This window comes from Aptenodytes patagonicus, chromosome 1 (genome assembly GCF_965638725.1).
Source record: "Aptenodytes patagonicus chromosome 1, bAptPat1.pri.cur, whole genome shotgun sequence".
In the NCBI taxonomy this organism is placed as follows: Eukaryota; Metazoa; Chordata; class Aves; order Sphenisciformes; family Spheniscidae; genus Aptenodytes; species Aptenodytes patagonicus.
The window spans coordinates 82,546,283-82,562,175 of NC_134949.1; the positions used below are offsets into that span (position 1 = coordinate 82,546,283).

General features: G+C 44.3%; 1 protein-coding gene across 1 annotated transcript; it reads right to left on the reverse strand.

Annotated features, from left to right (window-relative positions):
* Positions 1–2,597: 2,597 nt before the first annotated feature.
* On the reverse strand, positions 2,598–15,672 carry PTHLH (parathyroid hormone like hormone). Its single transcript, XM_076328785.1, has 4 exons — positions 15,567–15,672; positions 12,824–12,946; positions 6,756–7,178; positions 2,598–2,738 (listed from the first exon to the last, which is right to left on the reverse strand). Exons 2-4 carry the CDS (start codon positions 12,922–12,924, stop codon positions 2,729–2,731), a joined length of 534 nt encoding a protein of 177 aa, XP_076184900.1. The 5' UTR covers positions 12,925–12,946; positions 15,567–15,672; the 3' UTR covers positions 2,598–2,728.
* Positions 15,673–15,893: the final 221 nt, after the last annotated feature.

The window sequence follows — 15,893 nt, forward strand, 5'->3', positions numbered from 1 at the left end:
CTTTAGGTTTTAGTTCCACTGGGATATGCCAGTAATCATGAGATACAAAATCGTCTTCTGAATATATTGCAGTTAACTTTGGTTGTATAAATCCAAGCATTAGCTGGATACTATAAATAGGCAGGATGTGCAAGGAGGCCAAGTTTAAAATGTGCAGGAACCATGCCTTTTTTCTTTAATGCAACCCTGAAGTTGTGCTACATTTCATCACGTATAATATGAAATAATATGCGTGTGCTTTGTGGCTGTAGTAATTAACTGGACATAATGAAGCACTGAATTTCACACTTCAGAGAAGTTGACGGGGGAGGATAGGTAAGTTTTTCTCAAGTTTTCTTGCTTTTAGTGCTTTCTTGGAGGTAGTTTTCTGCAAGATTGGGTAGAGAGCAGAAATACATCTGTTTTATATTATATGATGGCTGTACTTTGGCAATGGAAAAAGATGGCACTTAAAAAAAAGGAAAGAAGAATAAAAAAGAAAAGCTTGGCAACTACAGAATGGAGCAACAATTATAAGAACTATCTTAAAATTCCCAGGATTTGTAATTTATTTTTCCACGCTTGCATTTTTCTGATGTTGCTGATGCTAAAGGAGTGAGACAGAGGAAATTCAGTAGGATTTTACAAAGTACAGATATCTCCGTGAAACAATCTCCTTTATTCAGGTTGCCCCCATAGCAGCTGCTGTGATTAATGTGTGGGTGGTAGCAAAAGGGATAGGAAGCAGGACTCATAAGTTCACTTTAAAAAAAGCGATAGACCATGGCTTTTTTCTGTAGATTTCTTCAGCCAGTGGCCATGAAGTAATGAAGGTGGTCTCCCCTTTCACTGCAATTATCTATGGGTATAAGGCAGAAGTAAAATTAATGCAGATGTTTTTTGGAAACAGAGCCATGTGAGGCATCTTTGTGGTGGGAGGGGGGAAAAGTTATTCAAGCAATGCAACAGTACCTAGTGACGTGTCATAGAATCATAGAATAGTTTGGGTTGGAAGGGACTTCTAACGGTCATCTAGTCCAACCCCCCTGCCGTGGGCAGGGACATCTTCAGCTACATCAGGTTGGTCAGAGCCCTGTCCAACTTGGCCTTGAACACTTCCAGGGATGGGGCATCCACAACTTCTCTGGGCAACCTGTTCCAGTGCCTCACCACCCTCAGCATAAAAAATTTCTCCCTTCTATCTAGTCTAAATCTACCCCCTTTAGTCTAAAGCCATTCCCCCTTGTCCTGTCACAACAGGCCCTGCTAAGAAGTTTGCCGCCATCTTTTTTGTAAGCCCCCTTTAAGTACTGATAGGCTGCAATAAGGTGTCCCCAAAGCCTTCTCTTCTCCAGGCTGAACAACCCCAACGCTCTCAGCCTTTCTTCACAGGAGAGGTGTTCCATCCCCCTGATCATTTTCATGGCCCTTCTCTGGACCCGCTCCAACAGGTCCGTGTCTTTCTTATGCTGAGGGCTCCAGAGCTGGACACAGTACTCCAGGTGGGGTCTCACCAGAGCAGAGTGGAGGGGCAGAATCACCTCCCGCGACCTGCTGGCCACGCTTCTTTTGATGCAGCCCAAGATACGGTTGGCTTTCTGGGCTGCGAGCGCACATTGCTGGCTCATGTCCAGCTTTTCATCCACCAGTACCCCCAAATCCTTCTCAGCAGGGCTGCTCCTACTGTTGTTTCCATTTTTTCTTTCCTTTATATATTCACCCAAGAAACAATCTTTTTTTCCCCCCTCATATTAACATAAGGTGGTCCCAAAGTACAAAGAGCTGAGACTCTACTTATGTGGTAGACATTTTCATCTTTGAGTAAAGTTGGTGGGAGCCGAGGACACTGAGCATCTGTCTATTTTTTAACAAGACTACAGGGTGTGACATGTGAGCACCTTCCAAGAGTGTAGTAAGTGATGCATCCCATGGGGCTGCTTTTCACATCCTCTCATTTGGAGAATGTAATGTTTCAGCCTTTGCAGGGCTGGGGACTGGAAAGGGAACCATGCTTTCCCTGCAGCGGGGTCTGAACTATATGACAGTACCCCCAGGTTGTTCAGCAACTTAGCTGGCTTGAAATAGAGCACTGGAACAAAATACGTTCTGAGTGATTTTTAAGTAAAAGCTAATGTGAAAATGTGGGAGTTTGAACCAATGTAAACACATTAAATTTAAAACGATTTTCAAATGTAGTAAAGAAAAAAAAACATGTTCCTGCTCTTGAAATTCCTAAAGGACACATTTTTCCTTCTGAGTCATGATTTAATTAGATTATATTTTATTAGACATTCTTTACAAATTTTAAAATACTGCTATTATACATGCACAAAGGAAAATCAGTTTGAACAATTGTATGTAGGCATTCATTGAAGTCAACCACAAAACAGGAACATTTTATGTCAGTTATCAATGTACTCGATATGTATATCTAAAGTGCATTATGTTACAAAAAATATAGAATGTCAGCAGCACCAAGATACGTTCACAAAATAAATACACCAGTCAACAAAATAAATTATGGTAAATGTGACAATAATAATTGTCTCAGCCTTAGCAAAAAAAAAAAAAAAAAAAAAAAGGAAAATTCACAATAACCAAATGTGCAGTTTCAGAGAGCAATGGGGGAAAAAAGGTTTTATTCTGAGCATTTACAATATTTACAGTTAATAAATATTTTAATACTTCCCATATGTTCACTATTACAGAATACTGCAATATGTCTTCCAAAAATCTCTTGCTGAAAATGTCAGCGCCTCCTGCAAAGAAAAAAAGGACAGAAAAAATAGAAAAATTAATTTTCACTTCAAATACATAGACACAAAATTAATGGCGAGTGCCACGGACTATAATGGGTGTGCCTTGCTAGTAAACATTTGCAATAATAGGACCAGTTTAAAAATGCTACAGTTTTAGACATCTTTTCAAGACCTCAACTATATTTCCTTCAATGCAACTCAGCTAGCGGTAAGAAGACCTGCAGTTTGTCACGACACTGAGGCCATCTATTCCACTATATTGTACACTCAGAGAAATAGGAAGGGGCTTTAGTTTTCTTTAGAGCCTTATGCAAGAAGATTCCTGAGTGCTACAGGTAGAAAAATTGTATCAACCTATAATAAATATGCCAAGTGCTTAAAAGAAAAAAATAGCGTTGGAGAAATGAGAAATTTGTTTTGAAGATAAGAAAAAGGAAGTCCTTATAGAACACTGTGGCAATCATGCCCCTGCTGTGTTAACTGCTTGGGTATGATGCCAGGCTTCTGATTAAAACAGTCCCACGGGGCTTATTTGGTCTATCTTTCCCACTGATAGACCACCTGTTAGACAAGGGTCTGTTTATCTTAGAGATACATGTTTCTATGCTGTTGTGTACACGAGTACATGCAGTTCTTATGCAGTAAAGGCTGCTCAGGTCTTGAAGTGAACAGATCCTTGATAGCATGTCTCTTTAAGTGCTTGAATGAATGAAAAGACTATAATCCTGAAATTTTCCCTCTGTGAGCCAAAGAGCTTGGTCCTGAAAGAAAACGAGCATCACACCGTGTTAAGCTCTGACTCCTGTTGCGTTCAATCAAGGCTGAAACAGTCAGCTGTATACAGTCCTAAGATTTGGGAGTTTTCTGAGGGATGCTGGCAGCCTGGTGTGTCTTCTGTACTCCTCCCTTCCTTGTGAAGGCATGAGAACAAAAGCAGAGCCTGCTCCTATCCTGTCAGTATATTACTTATACTGCAATACTATTTTAAGTTACTTCTTAGCAGTGCTGCAGAAAATGCTGAAGGGTTGGGCTTTTTCCCTTCTGTCCCTGTGAACAGCACATTTCTGTAATGCGCGTTGGTTCCCTGGGAAACAGCTATAGGATGGAATGTGAAGCTATAGGATGGAGCAGGATTTGCTCTGTTGCTGGACTGATCGCCGAAGCTGCGGGTAGCGTTCCACATGGCAGACGTGTGTGGGTGTGAGACACAAAAAAAAGCAAATCCTTGAGAGTTTAGGAGGGGGTTTTTTTATGTGCACATTGAAAGTGAGACTACATTTAACATTAGGAAGTCTACTCATTTGAAAGGTTTCTTAGGAAATTAGGTAATAACAGCTTAATTGAATTGGAATGGGAATATAGCTGGAATGTCCACAAGAAAGAATTTTTTAAGTAAGTGTCTGGCATGGAAATGCTAGCATGAAGCTCCTTAATAATTAACTAGTAATATTAGGGTGTATTCAGGCTATGCTACAATATATATAATAATGGCACACAATTCATACAGCATGACTGTATACGTGTGTCTGCAGTACACAGGCCTATTTTTAAGAGGGTGACATTTCAATTTGGCTTAGATTTTAGGCTTTGTTTTAGAGTTTGAGCTAAGCCACATCTTGACAATGGGCTCTTTACTAATGACTACTTGCAAGCTGCTTTCTGTGATTTAGTCCCAGATTTTGAAAGATTGGCTTCTTTTATGAGATATTTCCTATAGTAAGTCAAAAGATCTAGAAAGCACATTATTTTTGGTCTTTTTTCTGACCTAAACCCAAAATTTTGGGATCGAGATTGGACGGAGGGAATTGGCACGGGGATTTTAGTTCAGTGTGTTGAGCAGAAAACAAGCACAGAGATACAGTGAAAAGCATGCTTAAAGTTTATCTTTGCACTTCCTTGACATTTGCCCTGCTGCATTATTCATATCTACTTCTTCACTGTAAAGTAATGATGCTTCTCCTAAGCTGCAGCTAGCCTTAGGGGTGCTACAAAAGCAGCTTCTACTGGTGTAGCATATGGAAATCCTGCCTGCACACACCTTCCTTGTCCCCCACCAGCAGATAGAATAGAAGTTCCTGATTCAGCTCAGTACAGCTGAGGAGTCAACCTCACTCAGATGTGGTCATCCCTCCATCTAAAATGCGCTTGCCTACCTTGTGCCAACAACTGCACAGACAACTGCATTGAACCTGACTCCCCTTATCTAAAGTACATGTCAGGGAGTTGGGACTTGCTTTCATTTAAAGTTTAGAAATTATATCTTTTGCCAGCCTACGGGGATAACTGCTCATATACGAGCAGTTTCTTAGAAGCTGAACCAGCACATTATGCTCTGTACTTGTGAAGAAGGAATTTCATTCTCCTGTTTTATGGCTTCTCTTTGTTTAATCATCCTCAATTAAGTATCTAAAATATAGGTCCTCTTTAGGACTCTGTTTCTCGCCCTGGAGAGATACTGCATCTTGGGCGATAATATTGGGAAGGTAAAGCTGGACTGCCTTCAGCAGTCTGGCCTCCACAGTAAAGCTGACTGCCTTCAGCCATCCAACCATACTTGAAACAGAAAGGCTGAACTAGGAAAATCAGCAGGGTTGTACCTGTCATTCTTTTACATATCCCATTGGATATACAACCAAAGACAGAGTAGCAAGAAAAAGAAACAACACTCAAAATGCCCTACGATGTTTTTTCCCTACGTTCAAGATTTCTATGTGCCAAAGACAGGTGCTATTTATTGGCCACCACAGTTCCTTAACACCCGTTGAAACATCAGGCGACTCTTGACCAGAGTCCCGGGGCGTGCCTTTCCTAAGGCGCTGAGACAAACCAGCCTCTCATGCTTTGCTACTAAGTGCTACAGCCATGCTAACTGGTTTATGGTCCGGGACACCGAATGCCTAGCCCTGAATGCCGGTAACTCCTGTAGATGCCAGCAGAAGTTGAGGTGATGGAGCACATTGCAAACTGGGGCCTGTAAAGCTTAACCCAAGACTGGATTTTAGAAAATCCCACAGCTGGCATGTCTTTCTAAGGGATTTACTGTGAGCAAGTGGCACTTCTCTTATGTCTCTATTCTGCCAAAGTGAAGGGGAAGAGGAGAGAAAAGGGAGGGGTTTTTGCTGTTGAAAATGCAAACATTTGAGGAGAACTGAGGAGTGGACTCCTTGGCTTTGTCTGCAAGTCTGCAGACTTCTTCTCAAGCTGAGATCACTGCAAGCAGATGAGTTGCTTGGGGCACCTAGGCTGAAGTCTTCAGCCCGCCACTGCCCTGAAAACCCTTCATTGTCATACATGAGGGAAGCACGTCTCTCTCCAAAAGCAATGTTCAACATTTTTCAGCAGCAACGTAATTGTTTCACGAGCTGGCAAAAAGATGGAGCTGAATTAAAAAGTCCTAATGGCAGGGAAAATTTTATGGCAAAAGGCTGGTCTGCGTTGTTTGCAGATATTACTAAGAGAGAAATTTTCCGGGTTCTCCCCTAAGGTTAAACAGTAAAATGAAAAACTGTAAAGTAAGGGTAGGAAAGTTGCCAAAAAGGGGAGGCGTTGAGAGGGAGGAAAGAAAACTTCGCCATTTTATAGATGCAGAGCCTTAAATAAAACTCAAAGCTTTCAATCTGCTGAGGCCCAAGTGTGGGACCAAGATCTGACGTGAGAGACACTACAGTTAAAACAGGAAAGGAAATTTTAATGCCTATGATGTGCTTTCTTTTTGCAGAAATAACTTTACTTACTACTCACGCAGCTTCAGGAAGCTCATTTTGGCAATAAGTGGTTTGCTTGAATTGTTTGTCATAGGAAGGAAAGACTTTGTCACTAGTGCAAAGTGGAAAGGGTACTTACTTACCTCCAGAAAGCACCCTGAGACTGTGCACTGCTTGAAAAGCCACTGCCCAGTTATGAGCATAAAGGTGTGCTATTACTCCAGGTTTGAGTGAGGCCTGGGCCTCTCACACTGAAGGATAACAATTTCAGTAAATATATGGTATGCCCCACAAAAGGATATAGCAGAATTACCTTAAAGTGTGATTATGTGTTGTAACAGAGTTTTCCAAGAGTGGGCTCTCGGTCACTCTGCTTCCATACACGCCAGAATTTAGCCAAGCCGAGCGGGCTCGCCTCTTTTTCTTCTCTTGTTCCTTACGTTTTCCAGGCTTTGCTTTCTTTTTCTTCCCCGATACCTTCAGGGGCTGCTCTTTGTAGGTCTGTGATTTGTTTGTCTCCTGAGTTAGGTATCTGCCCTCATCTTCACTACCAAATCGGACAGGGTAGTTCTTCGTATTGGTAGCAGGCTTAGGGTTAGGTGAAACCTCCGAAGTTGCACGGATTTCTGCAGTGTTGACACCTTCAATTAAATTTTGAAGGAATATTCTTCTTCGTAAGTCTTGGATTGACTTGCCCTTGTCATGCAATAGCTGGTGCTCTGATACAGCCCGTTTGCTAAAGAAAGGGAAGAGAGGAGGGGGAAAAAAACATTTAGGATTTGGTTACTGCCCAGTACTCGGCAGAGCTCCTCTCTCCTCTGGCAGTGGTGGCCACAGTGACTGTGTACCAGCTCTCAGGCTTGGAGACATCCAGTTAAATCAGACTGCTGGAGCAAGTCCTGCTTCTCAGAGTAGCTGCTCCCTACAGAGGAGGGAAAGACCTAAGCGGGTAATAATTCTCAGCTGACCGATCACACACCACTGGACCTGGAGTTGGATTAGTCACTGCTCTGTTCTAGGAAAGCACTATAACTCTTAATATATCACACTTCAGGCAGTAAAAGCAGGAAGGCAGTTGTCAGAGATAGGAAAACTAAAGGGTCAGATAATGGAGCACTGCAGTCAAGCAAGAGAGAGAATAACAAGTACTTGTACTGAAGCCGGAAGCAGTGTTTATACAGCATCATTCTAAAAATTTTCTTCTGCTCAGTCATGCACTTCAAAAACATAAATAAATGCATAAAAGTGCATTTCATTTCTAAATTTAAATAAATGCAATTGCAGGAGCGTAATGGAAAAATGTTCGAATTTGGGTGCCTAAAATGTAGGCACTTCAGTCCATAATGAGCTATCCAGAGAGGCAGCATTCTGAGCATCAGCAGAGATGAGCCTCAGCCGCTCCTGTTGATTTTACTGCTTAGCCACTTGTGTCTGTCTATGGTTTTAGATGCCTTTCTATTATTCCTGTAAATGTGAACTTTTGGGGCCAAATTTCTTGTCCGCTGTGCTCTCTGAGTTTTATGCTAGCCTTCTTCACTGGATCTTCTTCAAGAGCATCCTGGTTTGTTTGAGTGGGTCTCTGGTACTTTTCCAGAGTTCATGACCTTTTGGTTCACTAACCTCTGTCTTGTTTTCGAGGAACTGGGAGATGGTTAGCTATCTGTCTTTTAGAGATGTTGTACTGGCAAAGAAGGTATGAAACGTCCGAGGAAAGAAGATACAAGTGGCACCTGGATAATAAATAACCGTGAGAAAATACATGCTTTTTCCTTGGTGTGGGATAGACGCACAGCTGCGCTGTGAACCACAGAAAGAGCGCAAGCTGGGATTTTAGCTATGTTCCCATGAATGCTATAATACAGTTTATCCTTCCAATTGCCCTACTTCAGTGTGCTGAGATTGGCTATGTATCCTCTCATCTTGCATCAGGGTACTGCATGTGACTGGATTCTTACCGGCCAAAGAAAATGAATTCACTTCCTTGCCTGTCGTATAATCATTTGGTCAGTTAGCTGGATAAGAGGTTGTTTCTGCATGTGGGTGAAATGGGAGAAGATACATAACTGTGAGTGAATATTCCTTCCTTCCGTCCGTCCCATCCCTAATTATTCTGCTACGTTACCAGGTTTCAAAATGTGGTGGACAAAGATAGTATGCTAAATGATTGGGAGTGTTCTGCAATTTATCTTTCTCAGTCCCTTCAGCCAAACTCTTTAGATTTGTGATTTGATCAACAATAGAGCTACTTGAAATTGGCAACTTCAAGTAGCATTGGTTCAAGAGCATCCCCTTCACTTTTTGTCTCTGTAGAGCTGCACTTTTTGAGTATTGGGTTCAAGTGATGGGTTCAAGTGATATTACATCTCTATTGCTCAGTGCAAAATTCAAACAGCAGCTTTCCCCCATTCCACAATGAGACTGAAAGATGACTGTTGTTTTTGCATGAAGTGATACAGTAGGGATACTTGCTCAAAATCAGGCCTAGTTATACCCAGGTTTGTGACCACACATTTGACCAAACATTGCCTATGTTTTAAGTGTCCCAAAATCAGTTCTGGATGATTTCAGGCTTTAGGGCAAGTATTTTATGCCCTTCAACTCAATGTCCCTAAGCAAAAATGCAGTGTGATAATACTGAGCTGAACCCATATTGTTTCATTCTCTTCAGTGCAGCTGTGACCATTAACGCAAGCTCAAGATCTCCCCCAGGAGAATTTTTTTGACCAGTGCACTCCCTGAAGCTCTCCAATAGCCATCTCTAACAACCTTCTCGTTAAGGCCAGTCTGATTTGTGAGTATGCTAATAAAACTAGCACCTTGGACTCCTCTGAGTGGCATACTTCTGTGCTGCTTGTCAAGCTGTCCATTGTGGCTCACGTTACGTTCCTAGCTTCAGTAATCTATTTTCCCAGGATATTTGCATGGGAAATGCAGTTCTCCTTTCACTCTTCTAGTTTATAAAAAGCATACAAAATCTTAGTGCTTTACTGAGTTTAAAACAGTATGTCTCATGTGATGAGCAAAGCTTTCCTACTGCCTCTTGTAAACTACCAAGGATAATTCCTTTTATCACAGACAACCTAAAGCTGCCTTAATCCTGTAATGTGTATTTGGCCAATTTACCCACTGTGACAAAATCTTGAATCTCTAAAGCCTGTTATTAAAGTCCTCTTGATTGAAAAGCTATTCCATTTTACAGAGCTGAAACCTAAAGATTTGGTTCCAGTACACACAAGGCAGTCAAAGAACATCACAAGATCTACATCTTGTGTGAGCATACATTTCCAAAATAATGCAGGGATTGACGTGTGAGGGGTTAGTGTGCCAAAGAGGGTGGGTTTCTGTTTAAATGTCTGTATGATATTTAGCATTAAGTCTGGCCCCAAATAACATTCTGCTATTCCAGATGATTGTATAACATTACGTAGTGTTACATTTCACATGACTTTTATTACTCAGCCAGACTTAAGGATTACATTTTGCCTACCAATTTCCTTTGTATGCTCTAGATCAAAAATCTTCTTAAAACAAAGAAGATGTGGTAGATACATATCTCTTTGACCTTCTGCCTCCTTCTGGCTCAGTTATTCAAACAACTCCTGTGTTTGTAAATCAGGGAAAAATACTTGCCTAGGAAGGCTGATGTAAGAAGTGCTTCATAATGGAGATATCAACAATATCTCACCCACACACACAGAGCAGGAAGGCAATGGAAACTGGAATGATTGCATTCATATATTGGGTACGGTGTGTAAAAAAATATTAGGCTGTTAGGGTTAAGATGACCCACTAGAGGTCCCTTCCATCCTTCTATAAAATGCACCTCTCATTCAAGGAAAAAGAGTCTGACCCCAAACCAAGTGCAGTAAATGCTAAGCTTACATGTGGTAGGCACTTTTGAGAGAAGGATGTTGATGGTTTGTATTTGACCGGAGTGTCCAAACTAATTACTGTATCCAAGTATACTACGCACATATGAGACTTAATGTCTCATTACAGAGAAAACACGAGAAATCCATGACTTGTGACTATTCTGACTTCATGTACTTCTAGATAAGCTGTTCTTTTCAGGCACATTCTATCTTCATTTTTTTCACTGGCTATCTAGCGTCACTGAGAGGCAACATTCTTCAACTGACAACTTTCTGTCTCAGAGTTGCTCTTATTTAACCGTTATTATCCTTGACTACTCATGTTGGGTCTGATCGTAAGTTCAGCAAAATAACTGGAAAGAATTCAGTCAGCTCTCTGCCTGGATTTTGCAAGACCGAGTGCCCTTGCCCCTGGCTCCAAAGCGAGTGAAAGCTGCTCGACCTATCTCAGGGTTAGGAAAAATATTTTGAACAGATCTGGGGACATGATGCTGCAGTGTCTGGGCACGCTGATAAAAATATCTAATTTCACTTTGAGGTATTACTGGGTTTCTCAGAGATTCTTTAGCAGCTAAAGCATTTCTATAACAAATAATATGTCTGGCAATCTTTTCTTGGGACAATTTGCTATTGCTTTCCATGGGAGATTTGCCTCAGTAAGGTCTGTAGAACCAGGCCTATGGCATTTTGATTATTTTTGCATGGCTATAATAATGTGCTTCAGTATTTTCATCCGTTACTGGTTTAAGCCTTTGACTAAAAAAAAATATCTCTAGGCTTAAGTGAGTTATTAACCATTAACTCTAGGAATGGTTTGTGGTGATATTAAAACAGGACACATGTTTGAGTGTGGTGTCTGTGTTTGTGCTGTACCCACAAACAAAACTACGTGAATGCCACTGACTGACAGCTAACTGGTTTCTTGTGTGTGTTTTACATGCCATAGCAAAGAGGGAGCTGAGAAATGCATTTTGACTGTTTAGCTTCCACTTTTTTCCCCCCCTGTCAGGATGGAATGGGGATGTTGGGAAGACCTCTAATTCTGACCTTTAAAAACAAGTGTTAGAACAACCCTAGTTTCAAAAAGTGAAAGAGTATTTCTTAGCAAATCTAACTTTTTAAAAAAAAAAAACAAATTTGGCTTAGATCCAGGTCAGAGTTTCTTAGCCAAGGAAATACAGCATTTGAATGTACTTCAATTATTTTCATTTTTTAATTTCTGAAACTGAAGTTTCGTTCCGCTATATCCCAGGAGAAGAAAATGGTCTCAAATGAAAGAAATAGCTCAATGATAGTTTGCAGGAGTAGGAAACAGCTAAGCAGTAATGGACTGGGAAGAATACACTGTAGCATTATCAGCAATAACATGTTCTACACAATTTGCTGTAGGAGATTTGTAATAGCTGTCTGCCTGGTGCCAAAGTTTAGGTGTGTCTGAAGTCACTTCACCTGGGGGATTTTTTTTGTTGCTTAAATGGCAGAGGAAGCGCTATTTGGAGATCTTGTCCTTATGTATGTGATAAAACAGTTACAAGGAAACCCATGTGAAATTGTTTGCTGTGTCATGTTTCCCTGTAAGTTGTGACTGGATTTTCCAACCCTCTTTCTCCAACCTGACTTCCTTTTGAACTTAGTAACAATACAGCCCTCCACAGTATGACTGAAGTGTTTCTTCCTTAGAGAATCTGATGCAAGTCCAGTGAAAGCCAGTGAGTTAGATGTGTGAGACAGCTGCTCCTACATCAGCCCAGTGGCTTCTCTTCTGCACTTTGCGTAGGGGATATTAGTATAAACCATGCGGATTATTTTGGAAGGAGCAAAAAGGTCATTTCCTGAACAGACTCTCTTAAATTACATTGTCATTTATCAAAAAAATATGCTTCTGCCTGCAAGTCAGATACTGGACTCCCTTTGGAAATTCTTTTTTTGCTGAAGCGGCAGAAATCCAAAGAAATTGTTCAGTACTTCAGCTTCATGATGGCCCTCACTACTGTGTGTTTCCCCTACCCTTATCAACACTGGCTCCACGCCAGTGCCGAAGTATGCGGTACTTAGTGTAACACACAGCAGTTTGATAAAACGGGATGCTCCCTACTAGGACCCTCCCAGGACGCGGGAAGGCGCACGGGCAGTAGCCGCATGCTGGACAAGCACACGGCTGCACTGCTGCTCCCCTCGGAAGAAGAGACAGCTTTAACATCTCCTTCCCAAAAGTTTTATAAGTTCAGACAGCCGAAAAGCGCCCTTACCCTGCCCCTAACGCCCTCTGCCTATCGCTTAGACACCACCAGTGAGCACCTGGGGCAGGTAACCCGGAGCCGCTTCGCTGCAGAGCCGCGCCGGGAGCGCTGCTGGAGGCTGCAACCCCCCCCGGGCTGCTCCCGCCGCCGGCACCGGCGCTGCCGGCCTGGGGAGGGGGGGGGGGGGGGGGGCGGGGGCGGCCACCTCCCTCCCCACCCGCACCGTGACCGAAACGAGGGGGGAAAAAAAAAAAAAAAGAGAAACTCACAGTCTGCGGCTGATCCCCTCTACTGATCTCCCGTAAGAGGGCACGGAATAACTCAGCAGAAACACTGCGAAACTCCACTGCTGGAAGAGTTTAGTGAACATTGTATCCTCCGGGTCTTAAAACCTGCAAGGAAAGGGAGATCAGTCCCAAGGGACACATGCGCCAGCGCCGTCCTCAAGCAGTCCCTGCTTTCGGCTCTACCAGCTCCGAGGTTGTGAAGGAAAAACAAACTTTCTGAGCTCTCGGCAGCGGCTCACTTCTTCCAAACTTTGCTCCGTCTCTCTCCCTTCCTTGCTGTCTGCCTCTCCCTCCTTCCCTCCCTCCCTCCTTCCCTCCCTCCCTCTCTCTCTGTCTCTCGCTGCCCGGAGGCAAGATCTCTCTCAATATTAGTTAAAAAAAAATCATCTAGCTCATATTTGAATCGGGTTAGAGAGCGCGTCCATTTGTCTCCCTGAGCCCTGTTCAATTCTAGTCCGCTAAGGCGCTGTCTCAGGGCTTTACGTTACAGGAGAAGCCCTCTTTGCAGATAAGGAAAGATTCCCAAAAGTCAGCTCAGCTACCCTCTTCTCTGTAAACACACGCGCGGACACACACACAGACAGAGATTCGGGGGCGGGGGGGGGGGGGGGGGGCGGGGGGCGGGGGGGAATGCATCTATATATCTGTCTTTAAGTATACCTCTGGAAAAAAAAGTCAGGTTCACGTCCTCTGCTTCCGGAAAGTTGGGTCCACAACTGTGACAAGGAAAGGGAACTCAAGCAAAGAGCGCTGCCTAGCTGGAGAGCCCGAGAGGTCTAAGAGGAGCGGTAGCCCGGGGAGGCTCAGGGGCTGGGAAGCATGCTTGGCTCCCCAGGTTGGATTGGGCTGGAGCCTGCGATGTTCACACGCTCCGAAGCAGCCTCTGGGAGACCTGCGGGAGGACGGAGGGTTTTGCAAAGAGATGGCGCCCTAGGAACATGTGCGGAGAGAGCCAGAGCCCGGGCGGGATACCCACAGCCAAAGAGGAGACTAGAAATCAGCGCTTCCCGGGACCGGAATCAAAAAGGAGCGAAGAAAGGGAAACACCCGACAGCACATGCACTCAGCAGACCCTAAGGACTCCGGCCAAGCTCTTCGCATCTTCTGCAGCCGGGCTCCTCTCCCTCTCTGCCCCCACCTCTCCCTTTTTGCGTTTACCCCCAGGTCAGCGCCTCCCCTGCCGTAGCACAGTGGAAAGGGCGACCCCCCCCATCAGTGGGGGTACTTTTTAGATCAAGCCCAAAAGCCCAGCCTGGGATCGTTGCCACCTTTCCTTTCACACACCTACCGTTGTTAGTCGCAGTTCCCCTATTAGCTGGAGGGTTGATTCCTAATGATGTTAATTGTACGCCAGTAAAGGGGAGGGGGGGCTAAGGGGGAGGGTTGGGGGAAGGACTCGCAGTCTATGAGCACAGGCGCTCCTGGCCAAAAAAGTAAATTAGTGGAAAGTTTTCTCCTCCTCTCCCTCTTTCGCCTTCCACTTCGCCCTCCGTCAATCTAGCCAGGGAGCTGCAAATATCTGTGTCAGGTTGCGCTGCCGTGCGAGGCGGGCAGCGGCGGCGGCACCGGCGGCAGCGCCCGGAGCGCGGCCGGCCCCCTGCGCCCCGCCGGGGACCGACCGCCGCCCCCGCGCCCCGCCGGCAGCCCCGCACACCCCGCCCCCCCGCCCCCCCCCCCCCCCGACGGGGGGACCAAATTTTTCCATCACAGGAAAACACTTATGTAAAACCCAAAGGTAACACAATCCGCCCCTTTATGCAGCCTGCTTGCGCAAGAAACGGCCCCCGGCTATTACGAAGTGAGGTACAGGGAGAAAGCCTGGGGGGGTTTGGTGCGCCCCTTGCCTCTACCCCCCGGCGGCTCTTCGAGAGGGAAGTACTCCGCAAGCCGATCTCCTCTTTGGCGGCAGAGGATGGGCTCTCCCGCACGCTGTGGCCCTGCCCAGGCGGGCGGCGACGAACACCTGGGGACGCCGGCTCCGTCCCGGTAGCATCCCGGGACCCCTCACCCCTCCGCGGCCGCGCACCCACCGCGGGGCTCCGCTCCGCGCCCCGCCGAAACCTCCCCGGAGCGACCTGCCCGCTGCCCCCAGGTACGGAGGGGTCGCTGGTTTCTGCCACTGACAGCCTGATTTACAGCAAATGCTTTCCCAACACCCTCACAAGCCGCAACAGAACACTGAGGTGCGCCGGCTGGCTGCTCCTTCTCATCCTCTCCCCGTATTAAGGAACGCTTTCTGCGGAAAGTTCAGGTGCAAAGCAAACCATTTTTCTACCTGCAGGTTACTTTGCGTTAAACGACACTTGCCGCCACAATTTAAAAGCCCAGCTCCTTAGCCAAATTTCGTACCACATAGGCAAATAAAACCGAAAACATGAGAGCTGAAATAGAAATCATGCTGAAAACATTAAATCGTTTATGCTGTAAATAAATTCCCTGAACACCTGGTAGGCTATAAATTAAAATGCATAGCTAATACGCTTCTTTGATTTACACTGCCCTTTCGACTAATTAAAAATAACTGTGTCATCCCCTGAAAACAGCCCCCACGCACTCATAGATCTATTGCTCATGTTAAAGGTAAAACGTCCATCAAATATTTTCAGAATTTCCTCTCCCCCAGAAATAAAAAAAAAAAAACCAACCAGCCCTTACAGACTCAGGAAAAATAAATAGCCTTTATAAACTTGGAATACTGAAGTTTCTTCACAATTTATTACTTCACCTTTTCCTTGAGTTACAGCCCTCTGTGCCTCTCAGAGATCACCCTGGCCAACAGTGGTTGATCTTCTCAGCAATCGCTTCCAAAACTATGTTCTATCCTTAAGAAAAAGAAAAAAAAAAGAAGTGAAATAAATCAAAAAAGTAATACTTTTCAAAAGAAATCCAGCCCTACAGAGTTTTTATTCTGCCTGCAACAGATGAGTGCTAAATAAAGGGTGTTAAAAGCAGGTGCTTCTCTCCCTTGCTGCTCTTTTTATTATGAAGAACAGAAGCTTCTCCTAATATATATAGTGAGGGAGACCCTTCTCTATTGCTTTTATTGAAAAGA